Raw genomic sequence first — 26,029 nt, 5'->3', positions numbered from 1 at the left:
GCCACACGTATTGCTGACAGACGGTCAGAACTGCAGCACCAGGCCTATCTATCAGTATAGCATAAACAGCCTACCAGTGACAGAGCTAGAACCGCACTCAGGCCTATCTATCAGCATAGGCATGATCAGCCACCAGACAGTCAGACAGTATCAGTGTAGTACTCAGCCACCAGACAGTCAGAACCGCAAGCTCAGGTCTATCTTATCAGCACAGGTGGCAGGTCAGCCACCAGACAGTCAGAACCGTGCACTAGGCCTATCTATCAGCATAGGTGCAGGTTCGGCCACCAGACAGACAGAACCGCACTCAGGCCTATCTATCAGTATAGGCAGGTCAGCCACCGGGGACAGACGCCAGAACCGCACCAGGCTCTATCTATCAGTATAGGCAGGTCAGCCACCAGACAGACAGGAACCGCAGCACTCAGGGCCCATCTATCATAGGCACAGCCACCAGACAGACAGAACTTCTGCACTAGGCCTATCTACTAGCATAGGCAGGTCAAAGCCACTCGGTTGAAGTCAGAACCGTGCACTCAGGGCTCATCTATCAGCAGGCAGACTGGGCCACCAGGACAGTCAGGAACTGCAGTACCAGCCTATATCTATCAGTATAGGCAGGCCAAGCCACCCAGATCAGTCAGGATCAGTGTACTCAGTGGCCTATCTACTTTCGGCATAGGCAGGTCAGCCACCAGACAGACAGAACCGTGCACTGAGGCCTCATCCATCAGCAAGGCAGGCCGGGCCACCAGGACAAAGTCAGAAACTGCACTAGGCCTATTCATCGGCAAAGGTCAGCCAATCATCTACCAGACAGAGACAGAACCGCAGCACTAGGCCTATCTATCAGTATAGGCAGGTCAGCCACCGGTAGACTCCTAGAAGGTATAAGGTCAGCCACCAGAGACAGACGGCCCAGAACCGCAAACTAGGCTTATTCATCAGTATAGGCAGGTCAGCCACCAGACAGTCAGAACCGTAGCACTAGGCCTATCTATCAGTGGATAGGCAGGTCAGCCACCAGACAGTCAGAACCGTGCACTAGGCCTACCTATCAGCATTCAAAAGCTGCAGATCTCACAATTTCTTGTAACCTCAGTAAAACAGGGCTTATCATCAATGAATAACAGACTAGATATTCTACAAGGGCAAACAGACCAACGAACTGAACACACACTGAGCATCTTTAGCAAAGTGAAAGAGCAGGCGAGCTAGCTGTATTGTGATGGGAATCTTCGCATGTGGGGGGGGAACAAAAAACGCGATCTTCCCGCCACGGATTTTTTTAAACGCTATGGATCCTAATTTCGTTTTTTTAACGCTCAGGAACTTTTCACACCCAGCACGTAATGTGTGCGTGTATGGGCAATGGGGGTGGGGGTCGCAAGAAGACGATCACTTATGTCCTGACAACTAGACTACGCCAACTTTTAGAAACCCGAGACCACAAGCACACCGAAGAAACACTGCCACAGGAGTTCTCAGATTCAAACCTGGCACTGTGGAGAGAGTCAAGGTATTGCGTGTTTGTTGTGTCATCCTTTGTGTGAATTCTTGAAATCAATTTTATTCATCAATATTTGGCGCTTTATTTTGTCTCAAAACCGCCTTAAATTGGACCTGTTGAATTGGGTAAAAAAAGCGTTTTATCAGCAGAGTAAAGCTAGATACGAGTTATCTGAAAGGCCGACAAATATCTTTCAGTCCTCTACTTCAAACCTTTTGAGGGTGGATGTCTGGGATTGGGGGTTGAATAGGAACAATAAATGTATGGGATGCCAACGGAAGCAGTCTTCCTTTATTCTCTGAAAGCAAAAACGGCTGCACCCACAAAATCAGTCAACCAATACATACTTCTTGTCAAACGCCCTGAGGGGGTGTGACGTGTCTCAAAACGGTGGTTGGGCAAAGCAAGAAGACACTTTTTCTGTTTTCAACAGTATGTTTTTTCTGTTTTCTAACCGGATGTTTCTTTCTGTTTTCAACGAGATTTTTTTTCGTTTTCAACCGTATGTTTTTGTTTTCTAACCGTATGTTTCTTTCTGTTTTCAAATCAGACTGTTTGTTTCTGTTTTCAACCGTATGCTTTTCTTCAGCTTCCAACAGTATGTTTCTTCTTGGTTTCAATAGTATGTTTCTTTCTGTTTTCAATGGTATGTTTCTTGCGGTTTCAACAGTATGTTTCTTTCTGTTTCAATAGTATGTTTCTTTCTGGTTTCAACAGTATGTTTCTTTTCTGGTTTCAACGGGTATGTTTTTTCTGGTTTACCAATAGTATGTTTGCGTTTTTATGTTTTCCTGTTCTCTGTAGAAACTGACAACTATGCGCGTTTTCCGCTAACACTCCCGGGAAGACGAGTGACGCGTTTACACCTGGGGTGAACGGACGCAGATCGACGGGGCCACCATCGAGGTCACCCTCGCCAAGCCTGTCAGTAAATCAAATCCAACTTTATTTAAAATGCAACACACTTTACAGTTAAGCAACAGTAAAACTGATAAAACACAAACGGATGAAAGCGTATGGTAGTATAGGTGAGCCAGCTACCGAAGGGCTTGCCGGTTCGACTCCAGCACCGATGGGGGACAAAGCCCCTGAGTAAAAGCGTGCACTTCAACCTCTAGAATTGCTCGGCCCAACCTTGTGTGTGTTTGGCCCCAGGTAAATTGGGATAAAGCAACCTTCCTCTTCCTCCTCCCTTCGGTAAAAGAGGGCGGAGCGCATGGTTCAGTAAACCGCGGTTATGTCGGCTAACGGTAATCTTGTGGGTCCCGCACGCGATGTTCCCTCCACCGGGGTTTTCCTTCCAGGGGGCCGAGAGGGATGGAGGTACGACGGGAGGAGGTAAATATACCCCAGATGATTAACAATGAATGAACTGACCACTTACTTAGAGGACATTCTACCGACATATTAGTAGCCTTTACTAGAGAAATGTGGAAGTTTGAACTTAAATAAGTGTAAGTAATATGAACAACGCCAACAGGATAAATGATAGCTACGATAACTCAAAGCAGCAGCAGCGTAGCAGCAGCAGCAGCAGCAGTAGTGGTAGTAGTAGTAGCAGTAGTAGTAGCAGTAGTAGTACTAGTAGTAGTAGTAGCAGCAGTAGTATTAGTAGTAGTAGCAGCAGTATTAGTAGTAGTATGAGCAGGCATTAGTAGTAGCAGCAGCAGTATTAGCAGTAATAACAGTAGTAGTAGTAGTAGTAAAGCAGGCAACCGTAGTAGCAGTAGCAGTAGTAGTAGTGAAGCAGCTAGTAATAGTAGTAATAAACAGTAGTATTAGTAGTAGTATAGCAGCCGCATTAGTAGTAGTAGCGGTAGTAGTTTTCAGGGTAATATCAAGAAGTAACTGTGGTGCACCATTGAGAATGTTATGCAAACGCATTGGTGTATGTAGGAGGAGTGAGGGAAGGATGGAGGGAATCTCTCTCGACCTCTCAGCCTGCCACCCGCCTGGGGAGTCTGTACGCTGAACAGGTCAGTGTGTCTGTGGGAAGGGACTGTGTGTGTGTGTGGGTGAGGGTGTGTGTGGTGCGTGGGAGTGTGTTGGAGTGTGCTGGTGGCTGGATAATGATGATGACCTGTGTAGGAACTGGGATGTGGAGAGGTGTGTGTGGTGGGGTGGGATAATAGATGATGATTTGAGTAGGAACAGGGGATGTGGAGAGGTGTGGTGGTTAGGGGATAATGATGATCTCTGAGTAGGAATAGGGGATGTGGGAGAGGTGTGGGGTGGGGGGGATAATGATGATGATCCTGTGTAGGAACAGGGGATGTGGAGAGGTGTGTGGTGGGGTGATAATGATGATGATTTGAGTAGGAACAGGGGATGTGGAGAGGTGTGGTGGTTAGGGGATAATGATGATTCTGAGTAGAACAAGTGTTTTGCCACCAACTGAACCGTCACATGATCTGGGTCACATGATCTCAGCATATCCATCAGACTTGTTGCTGCGCGCTTTGTTGCTCAGCGCTTTTAAGCCGCACAACTTTACTTTATTTTGCTACTGACAACTTATGGTTTTTTTGTTTTGTTTTGTTTAATTACCGTTTATATTTTTAGTTTTTCCATCGCAACTTTTTTCCTCATTCAACCTTTTTCTCCCTCTGGACGCTTTATCTGGACATGGTGTCTACCAACATCTCTCAACAGCTGGTTAATAGTAACATTAACAATGATGGTCTTCTAATGCAGTGCTGTATATAATCAGGACGCTTCGTGCAGAAAAGCTGCTGCAAGCCCAGCTCAGACGCAATCGTTACAGGGCAAGGGTATAATTTGAGGGTAGGAAAGGAAGAAACAGCGCCTGTAAGCCACCAGTAAGTACAGATAGTAACGTTAGTATAAATCCCCGCACAGTCCCCGCACGCCGGACAACTTTCTCATGGCTTCTGGAGGGGAAATACTGTTGGAATGCTCAACTGGTGTCGCTCATCAGCCGACAGAAACTTTCAACGTTTCCCCATTATGAGTGGAGTCGGAGTCTGAGTCTACTGAGTCTTCTCTGTCTCTACTCCTCCCGTTACGGGGTCTGAGACGCCGAAGGCTCCCACCATTAGCTCTGACAAATTGAAAACCCTAGTCATTGGCGACTCCATTACCCGCAGTATAGACTTAAAAGCGAATCACCCAGCGATCATACACTGTTTACCAGGGGCAGGGCTACCGACGTTAAGGCTAATCTAAAGATGGTGTCTGGCTAAAGCTAAAACTGGCGAGTGTAGAGAGTATAGAGATATTGTTATCCACGCACCAACTTGATGTTAGGATGAAACAGTCAGAGGTCACCAAGTGCAACATAGCCCCAGCGTGTAAATCAGCTAGAAAGATGTGTCGGCATCGAGTAATTGTCTCTGGCCCCCTCCCAGTTAGGGGGAGGACGAGCTCTACAGCAGAGTCTCAGCACTCAATCGCTGGTTGAAAACTGTTTTCTGCCCCTCCCAAAAGATAGAATTTGTAGATAATTGGCCCTCTTTCTGGGACTCACCCACAAACAGGACCAAGCCTGACCTGCTGAGGAGTGACGGACTCCATCCTAGCTGGAGGGGTGCTCTCATCTTATCTACCAACATAGATAGGGCTCTAACTCCTCTAGCCCCACAGTGAAATAGGGTGCAGGCCAGGCAGCAGGCTGTTAGCCAACCTGCCAGCTTAGTGGAGTCTCGCCAAAAGCACAGTCAGTGTGAGCAGCTCAGCCATACCCATTGAGATTTGTGTCTGTGCCTCACCTAGGTTGGGCAAAAACTAAACATGACGGTGTTCGCCTTAGCAATCTTATTAGGATAAAGACCTCCTCCATTCCCTGCCATTATTGAAAGAGATCGTGATACCTCACATCTCAAAATAGGGTTTACTTAATGTTAGATCCCTCACTTCAAAGGCAGTCATAGTCAATGAACTAATCACTGATCATAATCTTGATGGTGATTGGCCTGACTGAAACATGGCTTAAGCCTGATGAATTTGCTGTGTTAAATGAGGCCTCACCTCCTGGTTACACTAGTGACCATATTCCCGCGGCATCCCGTCAAAGGCGGAGGTGTTGCTAACATTTACGATAGCAAATTTCAATTTACAAAAAAATGGCTTTTCGCCTTTTTGAGCTTCTAGTCGTGAAATCTATGCAGCCTACTCAATCACTTTATAGCTACTGTTTACAGGCCTCCTGGGCCATATACAGCGGTTCCCTCTCTGAGTTTCCTGAATTCCTATCAGACCTTAGTCATAGCAGATCATATTCTAATTTTTGGTGATTTTAATATTCACATGGAGAAGTCCACAGACCCACTCCAAAGTCTTTCGAGCCATCATCGACTCAGTGGGTTTTGTCCAACATGTCTCTGGACCTACCACTGCCACAGTCATACTCTGGACCTAGTTTTGTCCCATGGAATAAATGTTGTAGATCTTAATGTTTTTCCACAAAAATCCTGGACTATCGGACCACCATTTTATTACGTTTGCAATCGCAACAAATAATCTGCTCCAGACCCCAACCAAGGAGCATCAAAAGTCGTGCTATAAATTCTCAGACAACACAAAAATTCCTTGATGCCCTTCCAGACTCCTTCTGCCTACCCAAGGACGTCAGAGGACAAAAATCAGTTAACCACTTAACTGAGGAACTCAATTTAACTTATAATACCCTAGATGCAGTTGCACCCTAAAAACGAAAAACATTTGTCATAAGAAACTAGCTCCCTGGTATACAGAAAATACCCGAGCTTTGAAGCAAGCTTCCAGGAAATTGAACGGAAATGGCGCCACACCAAACTGGAAGTCTTCCGACTAGCTTGGAAAGACAGTACCGTGCAGTACCGAAGAGCCCTCACTGCTGCTCGATCATCCTACTTTTCCAACTTAATCGAGGAAAATAAGAACAATCCAAAATTTCTTTTTGATACTGTTGCAAAGCTAACTAAAAGCAGCATTCCCAAGAGAGGATGGCTTTCACTTCAGCAGTAATAAATTCATGAACTTCTTTGAGGAAAAGATCATGACCATTAGAAAAGCAAATTACGGACTCCTTTGAATCTGCGTATTCCTCCAGGGCTTAGCTGTCCTGGATCTGCACAGACTCTGCGAGGGCCTGGGATCGGGAGAGACACTTAAGTGTTTTAGTACTATATCTCTTGACACAATGATGAAAATAATCATGGCCTCTAAACCTTCAAGCTGCATACTGGATCCTATTCCTACTAAACTGCTGAAGGAGCTGCTTCCTGTGCTTGGCCCTCCTATGTTGAACATAATAAACAGCTCTCTATCCACCGGATGTGTACCAAACTCACTAAAAGTGGCAGTGATAAAGCCTCTCTTGAAAAAGCCAAACCTTGACCTGGAAAATATAAAAAACTATCGGCCTATATGGAATCTTCCATTCCTCTCAAAAAATTTTAGAAAAAAGCTGTTGCGCAGCAACTCATTGCCTTTCTGAAGACAAACAATGTATACGAAAATGCTTCAGTCTGGTTTTAGACCCCATCATAGCACTGAGACTGCACTTGTGAAGGTGGTAAATGACCTTTTAATGGCGTCAGACCGAGGCTCTGCATCTGTCCTCGTAGCTACTAGACCTTAGTGCTGCCTTTGACACCATCGATCACCACATTCTTTTGGAGAGACTGAAACCCAAATTGGTCTACACGGACAAGTTCTGGCCTGGTTTAGATCTTACCTGTCGGAAAGATATCAGTTTGTCTCTGTGAATGGTCTGTCCTCCGACAAATCAACTGTACATTTCGGTGTTCCTCAAGGTTCCGTTTTTAGGACCACTATTGTTTTCACTATATATTTTACCTCTTGGGGATGTTATTCAAAACATAATGTTAACTTTCACTGCTATGCGGATGACACACAGCTGTACATTTCAATGAAACATGGTGAAGCCCCCAAAATTGCCCTCGCTTAGAAGCCTGTGTTTCAGACATAAGGAAGTGGATGGCTGAAAACGTTCTACTTTTAGAACTCGGACAAAACAGAGATGCTTGTTCTAGGTCCCAAGAAACAAAGAGATCTTCTGTTAAATCTGACAATTCATCTTGATGGTTGTAAAGTCGTCTCAAATAAAACTGTGAAGGACCTCGGCGTTACTCTTGACCCTGATCTCTCTTTGACGAACATATCAAGACTGTTTCAAGGACAGCTTTTTTCCATCTACGTAACATTGCAAAAATCAGAAATTTTCTGTCCAAAAATGATGCAGAAAAATTAATCCATGCATTTGTTACTTCTAGGTTAGACTACTGCAATGCTCTACTTTCCCGGCTAACCGGATAAAGCACTAAATAAACTTCAGTTAGTGCTAAATACGGCTGCTAAGAATCCTGACTAGAACCAAGAAATTTGATCATATTACTCCAGTGCTAGCTTCCCACACTGGCTTCCTGTTAAGGCAAGGGCTGATTTCAAGGTTTTACTGTTAACCTATAAAGCGTTACATGGGCTTGCTCCTACCTATCTTTCCGAGTTGGTCCTGCCGTACATACCAATACGTACGCTACGGTCACAAGACGCAGGCCTCTCTAATTGTCCCTAGAATTTCTAAGCAAACAGCGGGAGGCAGGGGCTTTCTCCTATAGATCTCCCATTTTTATGGAACAGTCTGCCTACCCATGTGAGAGACGCAGACTCTGTCTCAACCTTTAAGTCTTTACTGAAGACTTATCTCTTCAGTAGGTCATATGATTGAGTGTAGTCTGGCCCAGGAGTGTGAAGGTGAACGGAAAGGCTCTGGAGCAACGAACAGCCCTTGCTGTCTCTGCCAGGCCGGTTCCCCCTCTCTCCACTGGGGTTCTCTGCCTCAACCCTGTTACAGGGGCTGAGTCACTGGCTTGCTGGTGCTCTTTCATGCCGTCCCTAGGAGGGGTGCGTCACTTAGTGGGTTGAGTTACTGACGTGATCTTCCTGTCTGGGTTGGCGCCCCCTTGGTTTGTGCTGTGGTGGGAGACCTCTGTGGGCTATACTCGGCCTTGTCTCAGGATTGTAAGTTGGTGGTTGAGGATATCCCTCTAGTGGTGCGGGGGCTGTGCTTTGGCAGAGTGGGTGGGGTTATATCCTTCCTGTTTGGCCCTGTCCGGGGTTTCTTCGGATGGGGGCCACAGTGTCTCCGGACCGCTCCTGTCTCAGCCTCCAGTATTTATGCTGCAGTAGTTTATGTGTCGGGGGCTGGGGTTAGTTGGTTATACCTGGAGTACTTCTCTCTGTCTTATCCAGTGTCCTGTGTGAATTTAAGTATGCTCTCTCTTAATTCTCTCGTTCTCTCTTCTCTCTGAGAACCTGAGCCCTAGGACCATACGTCAGGACTACCGGGCATGCTGACACCTTGCTGTCCCCCAGTCCGCCCTGGCCTTGCTGCTATTCCAGTTTCAACTGTTCTGCCTCACGTTCACGAAACCCTACCTGTCCCAGACCTGCTGTTTTCAACTCTTAATGATCGGCTATGAAAAGCCAACTGAGAGACCTGAGCCCTAGGGACCATACGTCGGGACTACCGGCCGTGGTGACTCCTTGCTGTCCCCAGTCCGCCTGGCCTTGCTGCTATTCCAGTTTCAACTGTTCTGCCTGCGGTTATGGAACCCTACCTGTCCCAGACCTGCTGTTTTCAACTCTTAATGATCGGCTATGAAAAGCCAACTGAGATTTATTCCTGATTATTATTTGACCATGCTTGTCACTTATGAACATTTTTGAACATCTTGGTATGGTTCTGTTATAATCTCCACCCGGCACAGCCAGAAGAGGACTGGCCACCCCTCATAGCCTGGTTCCTCTCTAGGTTTCTTCCTAGGTTTTGGCCTTTCTAGGGAGTTTTTCCTAGCCACCGTGCTTCTACACCTGCATTACTAGCTGTTTGGGGTTTTAGGCTGGGTTTCTGTACAGCACTTCGAGATATTAGCTGATGTACGAAGGGCTATATAAAATAAAATTGATTGATTGATTGATTGATGTGGAGAGGTGTGTGTGGTGGGGTGGGATAATGATGATGATCTCTGTGTAGGAACAGGGGATGTGGAGAGGTGTGTGTGGTGGGGTGGGATAATGATGATGATCTCTGTGTAGGAACAGGGGATGTGGAGAGGTGTGTGTGGTGGGTAGGGATAATGATGATGATCTCTGTGTAGGAACAGGGGATGTGGAGAGGTGTGTGTGTGGTGGGGTGGGATAATGATGATGATCTCTGAGTAGGAACAGGGGATGTGGAGAGGTGTGTGTGGTGGGGTGGGATAATGATGATGATCTCTGTGTAGGAACAGGGGATGTGGAGAGGTGTGTGTGGTGGGGTGGGATAATGATGATGATCTCTGAGTAGGAACAGGGGATGTGGAGAGGTGTGTGTGTGGTGGGGTGTGATAATGATGATGATCTCTGAGTAGGAACAGGGGATGTGGAGAGGTGTGTGTGGTGGGGTGGGATAATGATGATCTCTGAGTAGGAACAGGGGATGTGGAGAGGTGTGTGTGGTGGTTAGGATAATGATGATGATCTCTGAGTAGGAACAGGGGATGTGGAGAGGTGTGTGTGGTGGGGTGGGATAATGATGATGATCTCTGAGTAGGAACAGGGGATGTGGATAGGTGTGTGTGGTGGGGTGGGATAATGATGATGATCTCTGTAGGAACAGGGGATGTGGAGAGGTGTGTGTGGTGGGGTGGGATAATGATGATGATCTCTGTGTAGGAACAGGGGATGTGGAGAGGTGTGTGTGGTGGGGTGGGATAATGATGATGATCTCTGTGTAGGAACAGGGGATGTGGAGAGGTGTGTGTGGTGGGGTGGGATAATGATGATGATCTCTGTGTAGGAACAGGGGATGTGGAGAGGTGTGGTGGTTAGGGATAATGATGATGATCTCTGTGTAGGAACAGGGGATGTGGAGAGGTGTGTGTGGTGGTTAGGGATAATGATGATGATCTCTGTGTAGGAACAGGGGATGTGGAGAGGTGTGTGTGGTGGGGTGGGATAATGATGATGATCTCTGTGTAGGAACAGGGGATGTGGAGAGAGTGTGTGTGGTGGTTAGGGATAATGATGATATCTCTGTGTAGGAACAGGGGATGTGGAGAGGTGTGTGGTGGGGTGGGATAATGATGATGATCTCTGTGTAGGAACAGGGGATGTGGAGAGGTGTGTGTGGTGGGGTGGGATAATGATGATGATCTCTGTGTAGGAACAGGGGATGTGGAGAGGTGTGTGTTTCCCTTCTTCGCTGGCACCAGTCTCTCCCCCGCCAGCCTGCTGTCACTCAAACCAGGTACGTTCAATACTGATGATGATGAAGATTAGGTTTGCAAAATTCTGGTTTAAAAATCCCACGATTTCCAGAAATCCCGTTTTGGAAGATTCCCAGAATCAGGATGGGAAAAAAACGCAGGAAATCTATAGTCTTCCAACTGGGACGTTTTTTTAGAAAACCTGATGATGATATTCATTATGTACAGTGCATTCGGAAAGTATTTAGACCACTTCCCTTTTTCCACACTTTTTACTTTACAGCCTTATTCTTATTTTATTTTTTTTTTTTTAATACACACAATACCCCATCATGACAAAGCAAAAACAGTAAAAAAAAAAAAAAAGAAGAAAGTTTGCTAATAAAAAAACAAAACAAAAACAGACATACCTTATTTACATCAGTATTCAGACCCTTTGCTATGAGACTCGAAATTGAGCTCAGGTGCATCCTGTTTCCATTGATCATCCTTGAGATGTTTCTACAACTTGATTGGTGTCCACCGGTGGTAAATTCAATTGATTGGACATGATTTGGAAAGGCACACACCTGTCTATATAAGGTCCCACAGTTGACAGTGCATGTCAGAGCAGAAACTAAGCCATGAGGTCAAAGAAATTGGCCGTAGAGCTCTGAGACAGGATTGTGTCGAGGCACAGATCTGGGCAGCATTGAAGGTTCACAAGAACAAAGTGGCCTGCATCATTCTTAAATTGAAGAACTTTGTAACCACCAAGACTCTTCCTAGAGCTGAGCAATCGAGGGAGAAGGGCCTTGGTCAGGGAGGTGACCAAGAACCTGATGGTCACTCAGACAGAGCTCCAGAGTTCCTCTGTGGAGATAGGAGAACCTTCCAGAAGGACAACCATCTCTGCAGCACTCCACCAATCAGGCCTTTATGGTAGTGGCCAGACGGAAGCCACTCCTCAGTAAAAGGCACATGACAGCCCGCTTGGAGTTTGCCAAAAGGCACCTAAAGAACTCTCAGACCATGAGAAACAAGATTCTCTGGTCTGATGAAACCAAGATTGAACTCTTTGGCCTGAATGCCAAGCGTCACTTCTGGAGGAAACCTGGCACCATCCCTACGGTGAAGCATGGTGGCAGCATCATGCTCTGGGGATTTTTTTCAGCGGCAGGAACTGGGAGACTAGTTGGGATCGAGGGAAAAATGAACGGAGCAAAGTACAGAGAGATCCTTGATGAAAACCTGCTCCAGAGTGAAAGTTCACCTTCCAACAGGACAACGACCCTAAGCACACAGCTAAGACAATGCAGGAGTGGCTTCGGAACAAGTCTCTGAATGTCCTTGAGTGGCCCTGCCAGAGCCCGGACTTGAACCCGATCTAACATTTCTGGAGAGACCTGAAAATAGCTGTGCAGCGACACTCCCCATCCAACCTGTCACCACTTGAGAGGATCTGCAGAGGAGAATGGGAGAAACTCCCCAAATACAAGTGTGCCAAGCTTGTCGCGTCATACCCAAGAAGACTTGAGGCTGTAATCGCTGCCAAAGGTGCTTCAACAAAGTACTGAGTAAAGGGTCTGAATACTTATGTAAATTTGATATTTAGTTTATCTAAAAACCTGTTTTTGCTTTGTCATTATGGGGTATTGTGTGTAGATTGATGAGGGGGAAAAAAACAATTTATAAAATTTTTGAATAAGGCTGTAACGTCACAAAATGTGGAAAAAGTAAATGGGTCTGAATACTTTCCAAATGCACTATGTTGTTACTAAATCAAATAAGTTTGTATTTGTCACGTGCTACAACAGGTGTAGACCTTACAGTGAAATGCTTACTTACAAGCCCTTAACCAACAATGCAGTTTTAGGAAAATAGCAGTTTTAGGAAATATTTACTAAATAAACTAAAGTAAAAAAAAAAGTAACACTAAAATAACAATAATGAGGCTATATACAGGGGGTACCGGTACCGAGTGGGTGGGTGGGGGGTGTCAATGCAAATTGTCCGGGCGGTCATTTGAATAATTGTTCAGGAGTCTTATAGCTTGGGGGTAGAAGCTGTTAAGGAGCCTTTTGGGCCTAGACTTGGCGCTCCGGTACCGCTTGCCGTGCAGTATCAGAGAGAACAGTCTATGACTTTGGTGACTAGAGTCTTAGACAATTTTGAGGGCCTTCCTCTGACACCGCCTAGTATAGAGGTCCTGGATGGCAGGAAGCTTGGCCCCAGTGATGTACTGGGATTTACGCACTACCCTCTGTAGTGCCTTATGGTCAGATGCAGAGCTGGTGCCATACCAGGCGGTGATGCAACCGGTCAGGATGCTCTCGATGGTGCAGTGGTAGAAGTCCAGGATCTGTTTGCAGAGGGAGGTGTTCAGTCCAAGGGTCCTTAGCTTAGTGATGAGCTTAGTGATTAAGCAGGTTACTCATGATGTGATTTAATGATGAACGCTGAGCTGTAGTCAATGAACAGCATTCTCACATAGGTGTTCCTTTTGTCCAGTTGTGAAAGGGCAGTGTGGAGTGCAATTGAGATTGCGTCATCTGTGAATCTGTTGGGGTGGTATGCGAATTGGAGTGGGTCTAGGGTTTCGGGGATGATGGTGTTGTGAGCCATGACCAGCCTTTCAAAGCACTTCATGCCAACCGACGTGAGTGCTACAGGGCGGTAGTCATTTAGGCAGGTTACCTTGGTGTTCTTGGGCACAGGGACTATGGTGGTCTGCTTGAAACATGTAGGTCTACAGACTCGGTCAGGGAGAGGTTGAAAATGTCAGTGAAGACACAAAATGTCAGTGAAGGCACATGCTCTGAGTACACGTCCTGGTAATCTGTCTGGCCCCGCGGCCTTGTGAATGTTGACCTGTTTAAAGGTCTTGCTCACATCAGCTACGGAGAGCGTGATCACGCATTCGTCCGGAACAGCTGGTGCTCTCATGCATGCTTGAGTGTTGCTTGCCTCGAAGCAAGCATAAAAGGTATTTAGCTCTTCTGGTAGGCTCGCGTCACTGGGCAGCTCGCGGCAGGGTTTCCTTTTGTAGTCCGTAATAGTTTGCAAGCCCTGCCACATCCGACAAGCATCATAGCTTGTGTAGTAGGATTCAGTCTTAGTCCTGTATTGACACTTTGCCTGTTTGATGGTTTGTCTGAGGGCATAGCAGGATTTCTTATAAGCGTCCGGGTTAGTGTCCCGCTCCTTGAAAGCAGCAGCTCTAGCCTTTAGCTCGGTGCGGATGTTGCCTGTAATCCATGGCTTCTGGTTGGGAAATGTATGTACGGTCACTGTAGGGACGACGTCGTCGATACACTTACTGATGAAGCCAGTGGTATACTCCTCCAATAAATTACATTGGTCATATGCACATATTTAGCAGATGTTATTGCGGGTGTAGCGAAATGCTTGTGTTCCTATCTCCAACAGTGCAGTAGTATCTAACAATTCACAACAAAACACACAAATCTAAAAGTAAAAGAATGGAATTAAGAAATATATAAATATTAGGATGAACAATGTCGGAATGGCATTGACTAAAATACAGTAGAATACAGTATATACATATGAAATGAGTAAAGCAGTATGTAAAGATTATTAAAGTGACCAGTGATTCCATGTCAATTTACATAGGAGAACAGCCTATAAGGTGCAGGGTTGAGTAACCGGGTGGTAACCGGCTAGTGATGGCTATTTAACAGTCTTGAGATAAAGCTGTTTTTCAGTCTCTCGGTCCCAGCATTGATGCACCTGTACTGACCTCGCCTTCTGATGTCCTTGATGATCTGTTTTGGCTTTCCTGTGTCATTGGATGCTGTAGATGTCCTGGAGGGCAGGCAGTGTGCCCCCGGTGATGCGTTGGGCAGACCGCACCACCCTCTGGAGAGCCCTGCAGTTGCGGGCGGTGCGGTTGCCGTACCGGGGCGGTGATACAGCCCGACAGGATGCTTTCAATTGTGCATCTGTAAAAGTTTGTGAGGGTCTTAGGGGCCAAGCCAAATGTCTTCAGCCTCCTGAGGTTGAAGAGGCTCTGTTGCGCCTTCTTCCATTTCAGATTGTCAGTGATGTTTACTCCGAGGATCTTAACTTTACACCTTCTCCACTGCGGTCCCGTCGATGTGGATAGGGGCGTGCTCCCTCTGCTGTCTCCTGAAGTCCACGATCAGCTCCTTCGTTTTGTTGACGTTGAGGGAGAGGTTATTTTCCTGGCACTACTCCGCCAGGGCCCTCACCTCCCTGTAGGCGGTCTCGTCATTATTGGTAATCAGGCCTGCTACTGTTGTGTCGTCTGCAAACTTGATGATTGAGTTGGAGGTGTGCTTGGCCACGCAGTCATGGGTGAACAGGGAGTAAAGGTGGGGGCTGAGCACACACCCTTGTGGGGCCCCTGTGTTGAGGATCAGTGAAGTGGAGATGTTGTTTCCTACCTTCACCACCTGGGGGGCGGCACGTCAGGAAGTCCAGGACCCAGTTATACAGGGCGGGGTTCAGACCCAGGGCCTCGAGCTTAATGATGAGCTTGGAGGGTACTATGGTGTTGAATGCTGAGCTATAGTCAATGAACAGCATTCTTACATAGGTATTCCTCTTGTCCAGATGGGATAGGGCAGTGTGATGGCGATTGCATCGTCTGTGGATCTATTGGGGCGGTATGCAAATTGAAGTGGGTCTAGGGTGACAGGTAAGGTGGAGGTGATATGATCCTTAACTAGCCTCTCAAAGCGCTTCATGATGACAGACGTGAGTGCTACGGGGCGATAGTCATTTAGTTCCGTTACCTTTGCTTTCTTGGGTACAGGAACAATGCTGGACGTCTTGAAGCAAATAGCCACCCTTTGCATTAAGAAGGATAGAAATTCCACAAATTAACTTTTAAGAAGGCACACCTGCTAATTGAAATTACCTCATGAAGCTGGTTGAGAGAATGCCAAGAGTGTGCAAATCTGTCATCAAGGCGAAGGGTGGCTATTTGAAGAATCTCAAATATCAAATATATTTTGATTTGTTTAACACTTTTTTGGTTACTACATGATTCCATATGTGTTATTTCATAGTTTTGATGTCTTCACTATTATTCTACAATGTAGAAAATAGTAAAAATAAAGAAAAACCTTTGAATGAGTAGGTGTGTCCAAACTTTTGACTGGTACTGTTGTTGGCTGCTTTTCCTTCACTCTGCCTCATCCCAAACCATCTCAACTGGGTTGAGGTCGGGGGATTGTGGAGGCCAGGTCATCTGATGCAGCAATCCATCACTCTCCTTCTTGGTAAAATAGCCCTTTCACAGCCTGGAGGTGTGTTGGGTCATTGTCCAGTTGAAAAACAAATGATAGTCCCACTAAGCCCAAACCAGATGGGATGGCGTATCGCTGCAGAATGCTGTGGTAGCCACGCTGGTTAAGTGTGCCTTGAATTCTAAATAAATCACAGACAGTGTCACCAGCAAAGCACCCCCACACCATAACACCTCCTCCTCCATGCTTCACAGTGGGAACTACACATGCGGAGATCATCCGTTCACCCACACCGCATCTCACAAAGACAGGGCGGTTGGAACCAGAAATCTCCAATTTGGACTCCAGACAAAAGGACAGATTTCCACCGGTCTAATGTCCATTGCTCGTGTTTCTTGGCCCAAGCAAGTCTCTTCTTCTTATTGGTGTCCTTTAGTAGTGGTTTCTTTGCAGCAATTCGACCATGAAGGCCTGATTCACACAGTCCCATCTGAACAGTTGATGTTGAGATGTTAATAATATAATGATATGCCATTTAGCAGACGCTTTTATCCAAAGCGACTTACAGTCATGCGTGCATACATTTTTTGTGTATGGGTGGTCCCGGGGATCGAACCCACTACCTTGGCGTTACAAGCGCCGTGCTCTACCAGCTGAGCTACAGAGGACCACATGTTCTGGATGAGCATTTTCTTGTTTGCTTATGGCCTTATACAGCTCGTTGAGTTTATTCTCCAGTGATTTCACTCGGGCCAATAGAACGGATGGTAGTGGCGGGTTACCCACTCGCCGACATATTCTCACAAGGCACCCGGATCTCCGCCCCCTGTATCTCCGTCTTTTCTTCATGTGAATGACGGGGATTTGGGCCTGGTCCAGGAGCAACAGTATATCCTTCGCGTTTTTAAAATCTTGGTCCTGTTCGAGGTAAGTAATCGCTGTTCTGATACCCAGAAGCTCTTTTCAGTCACAAGAGACGGTGGCAGACAAATGTATGTACAAAATACGTTTAAAAAACAAAACACAGAATATCACATTTGGTTAGGAGCCCGTGAAACGGCAGCCATCCCCTCCGGCACCATTATCAATCTAGGTCAGTTTAGTTTAGCGGTAACTACTAGAGTACTACTGCTATAAGAACAGCTGGGTTCTACCTGAATACTACCTCTACTACTACTAATACTATATAATATACTGTAATAATACTATATATTATATATGTTGTTACTAGGTCAGTTTAGTTCAGCGGTGACTCTGCTAGAGTACTACTGCTATAAGAACAGCTGGGTTCTACCTGAGTACTACCTCTACTACTAATAATACTATATAATATACTGTAATAATACTATATATTATATATGTTGTTACTAGGTCAGTTTAGTTCAGCGGTGACTCTGCTAGAGTACTACTGCTATAAGAACAGCTGGGCTCTTCCTGAGTACTACCTCTACTCTACGCCGGGACAAGAGGGGAAGCTACTGCTCATATACAAGGTGGGTATCTTGTCTCATTCATTCATTCATTGTTAATTAGTACCTTTTGTTCATTCATTATTTTCACCACCTTTACTACTACATACTATTTAACATACAAACATTAATCAAAAAACCTAGCCTGGCTGACGTGCGACCCCATGTGACTACACAGCAAGCTGTGAAAGACTTTTGAGAGCTGGTGTCAGCCAGACTAAGAAAGACTGCCTCCCATACTTTTTAAATTGATGTACCTCATCATACGGAGACCTTTGGAAGTAGTCTGGAAAGGCAGCAACCCAAGTTACAGCCAAGCATTGGGATCATACTCTTATCTCTGAACCATGCTTAGTGGTTAAGAGCGTTGTGCCAGTAACCGAAAGGTCGCTGGTTCTAATCCCCGAGCCGACTAGGTGAAAAATCTGTCGATGTGCCCTTGAGCAAGGCACTTAACCCTAATTGCTCCTGTAAGTCGCTCTAGATAAGAGCGTCTGCTAAATGACTAAAATGTAAAATGTAAATTTCTTAGATGAGGTACATTTTATAATTTGGGGAAAACATCCTTTTAATTCTCTGTCTGTGCGTGTGTTTTTTTTGTCTTGTTAGGTGGTGATCTCGTCTACGAGGAGTAGCTTCATGCCAGACAAGGTGTGTACGGTGTTGGAGGACGCTAAGGAGCTGGCAGCACAGAACGCACTCTGGAACCTGGGTTAGTTAACACACACGTACACTTGACACTTGTTAGAGCAGTGACTCACAACTGGTGGGTGGCCCGATTTAATATGGCCCGCGGTGGATTTTAGGGGAAATTATTATTTTGGATTAAAAAAAAATAAAAAAAACGACTTCAGGCTCCACTTGAACGTCTATACCTGGTTAAAAGTATGTCGAAATTATAATGGGCCTATGTCATTTAAAATAACTGCCCATGGAATTCCCGATTTTTGTCTCTCGAGCCTGGATGTTGCCCACCCCTGTGTTAGAGCATACCAATCAATTGACCATTTCCCCCCCCCTTCTCTACTCCCTCCCTCCATCCCTCCCTCTCTCAGACTGTTCCTTCCTCAACGGTAGTTCCCCCGGATCACTCTCTCCTCCTCTTCCTCCTCTCTCCTACGGTTCTCTCTCGCCTCCTGTCTCCAACGGTCCCGGTCTCCTCTCATACGGCTGTACCAGATCCTTCCCCTTTTCTCCTTACCCCCTCTCCCCTCTCTCCCCCACCCTCCCCACCGCCCCACAGAGACTCTATATTCCCCCTAACCAGAACCCCGCCTTCTTCTGATCATCCACTGTGGGAGAGGAGCAGACAGAGGGAGAGAGAGGAGGGAGGTAGAGGTGAACAACCTCTCCTATGTGCCCTAGTTAGTTTACTGAGCCGTTTTACGTTTGTGTTGATGTTTTGGTTGGTTTAGTTTTTTGGGTTGTTTGGTTTTCAAGAGATGGCCATTTTGTAATTCATATGTTAAGTTCAGGAAAATCCTGAAGGTTTTAAACTCAGGAAGGGCTGCATTTATTCTGCTCACAGTGTTACTCTATGCAGCATAGATAAATGCTAAGTGGGATCCTTTGGACGTCTAACTCTGACGTCACCCCATTGAAGTTGACATTTAAAACTGTTAAGGTAAGGGTTAAGAAGAGAGTTACGTTTAGGGTTAAGGTAAGTGTAGGGGTTAAGGTTAGGGTTTAGGGTAGGGTCATCCCAAGGATCCCACTTAGCATCTACTCAAACCCCCATAGGTAAGGTAAACAAGGGAATTATAGATCAAATGCACAACTGAATAATTTACTTTAGCACTTATTTCATGTCTTGGCAATAATGATACTTGAATAGTATTGACTTTTGACCATATTTATTTATAAACATGATTTAAATATTTTATTGACCTTTTCTGACATAAATGTACTGTATTTGACTGTAATCCACATATTATGCTTTATTGCAGTATATTTAGGTTGTATTGTATCGTATAATGCTCTCAATGAAGCCTATAGATTCAAATATCGAACAAGTCAAAATTCTGTCCGAAAATATACTTATATTTTGTAATTCAATTAATAATTTACTTATTTATTTATCTGCTATTAGCAGTTGGTGATTTTGAACAACAAAGTGAAATCAAGTAAGCAGATCGTATCTAAATCGGTAAGCGATGTATAAAGACAATCCAAAATGGCTCAACCACATAATATATTTATTGAGATTGAAATATTGAATATTATTAATAACATTGAAACATGGTGATCATCAATAAGACAGCATTGCCTCTCCTCTTAAAGATTTTTTTATTTTTTTTGTCAAAGCCCTTTATCTACTTCCCCAGAGTCAGATGAACTCGTGGACACCATTTTTATGTTTGTGTCCAGTATGAAGGAAGTTAAGAGGTCGTTTCGCAAGCCAACGCTAACTAGCATGCTAAGCAGATACCCATAGACTTCCAGTCATTGCGCTAACGCTAGTTAGCGATTGATCTAGCGCTAGTTAGCAACTTTCTCCAAACTGAACGCAGAGACATAAAAATGGTGTCCACGATTTCATCTGACTCTGGGGAACTAGATAAAGGGCCTCGTTGCAAAAATTCAGAAGTATCCCTTTAAGTTAAATCTTATACAACAACAAAAGTGACATGTACTGTACCGGTGATGCTGGTCCATATTGTCTCCCTTCGGTTGGTTTAGTTGACCGCCGGTAGCACACACAAACATACACACACACACACCCACCGGTAAATCAATTTAAGAAGTTCTATATTTTTCTCCAGCAGTTGTGGTTTTGTTTGTATCTATGTTGTTACACTGGGTTGTTACGGTAACCCTATTTAAATTTCCTCCCATGTTGTTCTCATTGGGGTACTCAAGTTTTGTGATGCGTCCCAAATGGCACCCTGTTCCCTACATAGTGCCCGATGGGCCCTGATCAAAAGTAGTGCACTATAAAGGGACCAGGGTGCCATTTGGGAGGAATGTTTTTACTCTCATATACACACTGTTCACTTGGAACATTTTAACTGGTTATTGAGATCATGTTGAATTTAATAAACAAATTTAAATACAGTTTGTGTAGTGTGTGCGTGCGGTGTGTGTGTGTGTGTTAGATCAAATCAAATGTTATTTGTCACATGCTTTGTAAACAACAGGTATAGACTAACAGTAAAATTCTTACTTGTGGGTCCTTTTCCAACAATGCAGAGTTAAAGATAACCAATATTAATAGTGACAGGAGGAATAAATACACAGTGACTAACGAATAACAATGAGTAAAAATAACATGGCTATATACAGGGAGTTCAGGAGGCGAAAGAAACGCACACCTGTTTAGGAGAGGTGCTGGCTAGCAGAGTAGAACACCTGTTTAGGAGAGGTGCTGGCTAACAGAGTAGAACACCTGTTTAGGAGAGGTGCTGGGTAACAGAGTAGAACACCTGTTTAGGAGAGGTGCTGGCTAGCAGAGTAGAACACATGTTTAGGAGAGGTGCTGGCTAACAGAGTAGAACAACTGTTTAGGAGAGGTGCTGGCTAGCAGAGTAGAACACCTGTTTAGGAGAGGTGCTGGCTAGCAGAGTAGAACACCTGTTTAGGAGAGGTGCTGGCTAACAGAGTAGAACACCTGTTTAGGAGAGGTGCTGGCTAGCAGAGTAGAACACATGTTTAGGAGAGGTGCTGGCTAACAGAGTAGAACAACTGTTTAGGAGAGGTGCTGGCTAGCAGAGTAGAACACCTGTTTAGGAGAGGTGCTGGCTAGCAGAGTAGAACACCTGTTTAGGAGAGGTGCTGGCTAGCAGAGTAGAACACCTGTTTAGGAGAGGTGCTGGCTAACAGAGTAGAACATTTGAAAAAGAAAAAGAGAGCCTAACACTCTAGGAGCTCAGATGCAATAATTTAATAACCAACGCTTCGACGGAGTATCAGTACTGAGTCGATGTGCGGGGGAATTAGGTAATTGAGGTAGCTATGTACATATAGGTCCAGGGTAGAGTAACTAGGCAACAGGATAGATGATAGACAGTAGCAGCAGCGTATGTAATGAGTCAAGAGAGAGTTAGTGCAAAGGGGGATCATAGCAGATAGTCCGGGTACCTATTTGGTTAACTATTTAACAAACTTATTTAGCAGTCTTATGGCTTGGGGTGGAAGCTGTTCAGGGTCCTGTTGGTTCCGGACTTGGTGCATCAGTACCGCTTGCCGTGTGGTAGCAGAGAGAACAGTCTATGACTTAGGTGGCTGGAGTCTGACACTTTTTAGGGCCTTCCTTTGACACGACGGTAAGAGACTCAGGAGAGTGATGCTCTATGGATTACTGAGGAGACAGTAAGAGACTGGGGAGAGTGATGCTCTATGGATTACTGAGGAGTGGGTGAGACTCAGGAGAGTGATGCTCTATGGATTACTGAGGAGACAGTAAGAGACTCAGGAGAGTGATGCTCTATGGATTACTGAGGAGACAGTAAGAGACTCAGGAGAGTGATGCTCTATGGATTACTGAGGAGACAGTAAGAGACTCAGGAGAGTGATGCTCTATGGATTACTGAGGAGATAGTAAGAGACTCAGGAGAGTGATGCTCTATGGATTACTGAGGAGATGGTGAGAGACTGGAGAGAGTGATGCTCTATGGATTACTGAGGAGTGGGTGAGAGACTCAGGAGAGTGATGCTCTATGGATTACTGAGGAGACGGTAAGAGACTCAGGAGAGTGATGCTCTATGGATTACTGAGTGGGTGAGAGACTCAGGAGAGTGATGCTCTATGGATTACTGAGGAGTGTGTGAGAGACTCAGGAGAGTGATGCTCTATGGATTACTGAGGAGACAGTAAGAGACTCAGGAGAGTGATACTCTATGGATTACTGAGGAGACAGTAAGAGACTCAGGAGAGTGATGCTCTATGGATTACTGAGGAAACAGTAAGAGACTCAGGAGAGTGATGCTCTATGGATTACTGAGGAGACGGTAAGAGACTCAGGAGAGTGATGCTCTATGGATTACTGAGGAGATGGTGAGAGACTGGAGAGAGTGATGCTCTATGGATTACTGAGGAGACGGTAAGAGACTCAGGAGAGTGATGCTCTATGGATTACTGAGGAGTGGGTGAGAGACTCAGGAGAGTGATGCTCTATGGATTACTGAGGAGACGGTAAGAGACTCAGGAGAGTGATGCTCTATGGATTACTGAGTGGGTGAGAGACTCAGGAGAGTGATGCTCTATGGATTACTGAGGAGTGTGTGAGAGACTCAGGAGAGTGATGCTCTATGGATTACTGAGGAGTGGGTGAGAGACTCAGGAGAGTGATGCTCTATGGATTACTGAGGAGTGGGTGAGAGACTCAGGAGAGTGATGCTCTATGGATTACTGAGAAGACAGTAAGAGACTCAGGAGAGTGATGCTCTATGGATTACTGAGGAGACAGTAAGAGACTCAGGAGAGTGATGCTCTATGGATTACTGAGGAGACGGTAAGAGACTCAGGAGAGTGATGCTCTATGGATTACTGGGGAGACAGTAAGAGACTCAGGAGAGTGATGCTCTATGGATTACTGAGGAGACGGTAAGAGACTCAGGAGAGTGATGCTCTATGGATTACTGAGGAGACAGTAAGAGACTCAGGAGAGTGATGCTCTATGGATTACTGAGGAGAAAGTAAGAGACTCGGGAGAGTGATGCTCTATGGATTACTGAGGAGACCGTAAGAGACTCGGGAGAGTGATGCTCTATGGATTACTGAGGAGATAGTAAGAGACTCGGGAGAGTGATGCTCTATGGATTACTGAGACAGTAAGAGACTCGGGAGAGTGATGCTCTATGGATTACTGAGGAGATAGTAAGAGACTCGGGAGAGTGATGCTCTATGGATTACTGAGGAGACCGTAAGAGACTCGGGAGAGTGATGCTCTATGGATTACTGAGGAGATAGTAAGAGACTCGGGAGAGTGATGCTCTATGGATTACTGAGGAGATAGTAAGAGACTCGGGAGAGTGATACTCTATGGATTACTGAGGAGACCGTAAGAGACTCGGGAGAGTGATGCTCTATGGATTACTGAGGAGATAGTAAGAGACTCGGGAGAGTGATGCTCTATGGATTACTGAGGAGATAGTAAGAGACTCGGGAGAGTGATGCTCTATGGATTACTGAGGAGATAGTAAGAGACTCGGGAGAGTGATGCTCTATGGATTACTGAGGAGATAGTAAGAGACTCGGGAGAGTGATGCTCTATGGATTACTGAGGAGACAGTAAGAGACTCGGGAGAGTGATGCTCTATGGATTACTGAGGAGATAGTAAGAGACTCGGGAGAGTGATGCTCTATGGATTACTGAGGAGACAGTAAGAGACTCAGGAGAGTGATGCTCTATGGATTACTGAGGAGAAAGTAAGAGACTCGGGAGAGTGATGCTCTATGGATTACTGAGGAGACCGTAAGAGACTCGGGAGAGTGATGCTCTATGGATTACTGAGGAGATAGTAAGAGACTCGGGAGAGTGATGCTCTATGGATTACTGAGGAGACAGTAAGAGACTCAGGAGAGTGATGCTCTATGGATTACTGAGGAGAAAGTAAGAGACTCGGGAGAGTGATGCTCTATGGATTACTGAGGAGACCGTAAGAGACTCGGGAGAGTGATGCTCTATGGATTACTGAGGAGATAGTAAGAGACTCGGGAGAGTGATGCTCTATGGATTACTGAGGAGACAGTAAGAGACTCGGGAGAGTGATGCTCTATGGATTACTGAGGAGATAGTAAGAGACTCGGGAGAGTGATGCTCTATGGATTACTGAGGAGACCGTAAGAGACTCGGGAGAGTGATGCTCTCTATGGATTACTGAGGAGATAGTAAGAGACTCGGGAGAGTGATGCTCTATGGATTACTGAGGAGACAGTAAGAGACTCGGGAGAGTGATGCTCTATGGATTACTGAGGAGACCGTAAGAGACTCGGGAGAGTGATGCTCTATGGATTACTGAGGAGATAGTAAGAGACTCGGGAGAGTGATGCTCTATGGATTACTGAAGCTCTTCTGGAAGGCTCGCGTCACTGGGCAGCTCGCAGCTGGGTTTCCCTTTGTAGTCCGAAATAGTTTGCAAGCCCTGCCACATCCGACGAGCGTCAGAGCCGGTGTAGTAGGATTCAATCTTAGTCCTGTATTGACGCTTTGCCTGTTTGATGGTTCGTCTAAAGGCATAGCGAGATTTGTTATAATCGTCCGGGTTAGTGTCCCGCTCCTTGAAAGCGGCAGCTCTAGCCTTTAGCTCGGTGCGGATGTTGCCTGTAATCCAGTCTACCCTTTATAAATAGACCATAGATGTACTATGACACTAGATAACAGTCTACCCTTTGTAAATAGACCATAGATGTACTATGATACTAGTTCAGTCTACCCTTTTATACAGTACATTTTGTTACGTTCCAGCCTTATTCTAAAATTGATTAAATTGTTTTTTTTCCCCTCATCAATCTACACCAGAGAATCTCAGCTCCTCGCTCACGGAGCTGTTCACCCCTCCGCTCCCCCCGCTCAAAGCCACATCAGGCCAGTCCGCTCATTATCGCTCAGCGCTCAATAGAGATTGCATCGCGCTCAACTCAAATCGCCCCCCCCCGCTCGCTCCCAAAAAGGAAACAAAATCTGCATGTATTTCACTTTTAGCTTAAACCACAGCCTTACCTAATCTCCCCGAGTTTGTTGCATACAGACTCATCTCGGATTATCCATTCTGTCTTGAAATGGGGATCTAACACTGATGCTAAAATGAGATGTTAATCAGTATATTATATTCCATAGCGAATTTTCACGTTGTTTGCCAATGTTTCTGCAAAAGCAGCGATGCCCATTGGAAGTGCAGCGTGAGTGTCATCGGTGAGCAGGGATTTGATTTCTGTGACAACAGGGAGGATCATCCCCAGGTTCCCCAGCTCCTTCTGCATTTTGTCTGTGAGGTCTGCCAGTGGTGTCAGCACACTGACAAGGTGCGTCAGCTGCCGTACTTGATTCAGGGAGATGTTAGCAACATTAGAATTGAGTTTATTTTGCCATAACGGGTCTTTTTGGAACAACCGGATGAACGACTGAATCATCCGCAGCTGGCTGCTCCATCGAGTGGCACAGGCATTTGTGGGGCAGACACCTTAATTGGTCGGTTTCCTCTGTGTTCAGGGTGCTCTTGCGTACACTTTTCATCAGGTGCCTGACTTTCACTAACAGCCTATTAATGTTGTCGCGCTCGTTAACGGCGTCTTTGGTCGCCAGCTGAAGCATGTGAATGGGGCATCTCAGATGTAAATTTGATACTTTAAAGTACTGATTTATCATAGTTTCTACATTAGTGGTTATCACTTCCACATGGACTTGCAAGGGCGCAGGTGGTCCCTCATCCTCCTCTTCATGTTCTGCTGCTGGCATCCGCGGTCACTTTACCATCCGCCAGAACGAGCCCCATCACCATTTTGCAGTAGGTCTTGCAGTTTGGCTTCCATCTCTTCCAGGGCATGTGGCATGAGCATGTCCCGTACGGTGTTGTAGCATGGGGGGGTGTAGCCGGTTGAGCTGCGCTGGCGAAGTGTTGCATCCCTTCGCGTTCTCCTTTACTCAGGGGTTCATAGTCCATGTAAATAATTTTTTTAAATGCTAC

General features: G+C 45.6%; 1 protein-coding gene across 1 annotated transcript; it reads left to right on the top strand.

The window, feature by feature from the left end:
* Positions 1–2,784: 2,784 nt before the first annotated feature.
* On the top strand, positions 2,785–20,458 carry LOC123484304 (probable RNA-binding protein 46). The gene is made up of 5 exons (XM_045214481.1): positions 2,785–2,833; positions 10,680–10,763; positions 17,307–17,428; positions 18,014–18,116; positions 18,460–20,458. Exons 1-5 carry the CDS (start codon positions 2,785–2,787, stop codon positions 18,687–18,689), a joined length of 588 nt encoding a protein of 195 aa, XP_045070416.1. The 3' UTR covers positions 18,690–20,458.
* Positions 20,459–26,029: the final 5,571 nt, after the last annotated feature.

The sequence above is a fragment of the Coregonus clupeaformis genome, unplaced genomic scaffold, assembly GCF_020615455.1.
Source record: "Coregonus clupeaformis isolate EN_2021a unplaced genomic scaffold, ASM2061545v1 scaf0265, whole genome shotgun sequence".
Lineage (NCBI taxonomy): Eukaryota > Metazoa > Chordata > Actinopteri > Salmoniformes > Salmonidae > Coregonus > Coregonus clupeaformis.
Note: the sequence above shows the minus strand (reverse complement) of the source record. Positions and strands in the feature narration are given on the sequence as shown.

Excerpts from the sequence above, each read along its gene's own strand:
- LOC123484304 (XM_045214481.1), top strand. The coding sequence starts at position 2,785 with ATGTTCCCTCCACCGGGGTTTTCCTTCCAGGGGGCCGAGAGGGATGGA. Across the intron at positions 17,429-18,013 it reads AGCTACTGCTCATATACAAG|GTGGTGATCTCGTCTACGAG; the intron begins GTGGGTATCTTG and ends TTGTCTTGTTAG. Across the intron at positions 18,117-18,459 it reads GAACGCACTCTGGAACCTGG|ACTGTTCCTTCCTCAACGGT; the intron begins GTTAGTTAACAC and ends TCCCTCTCTCAG.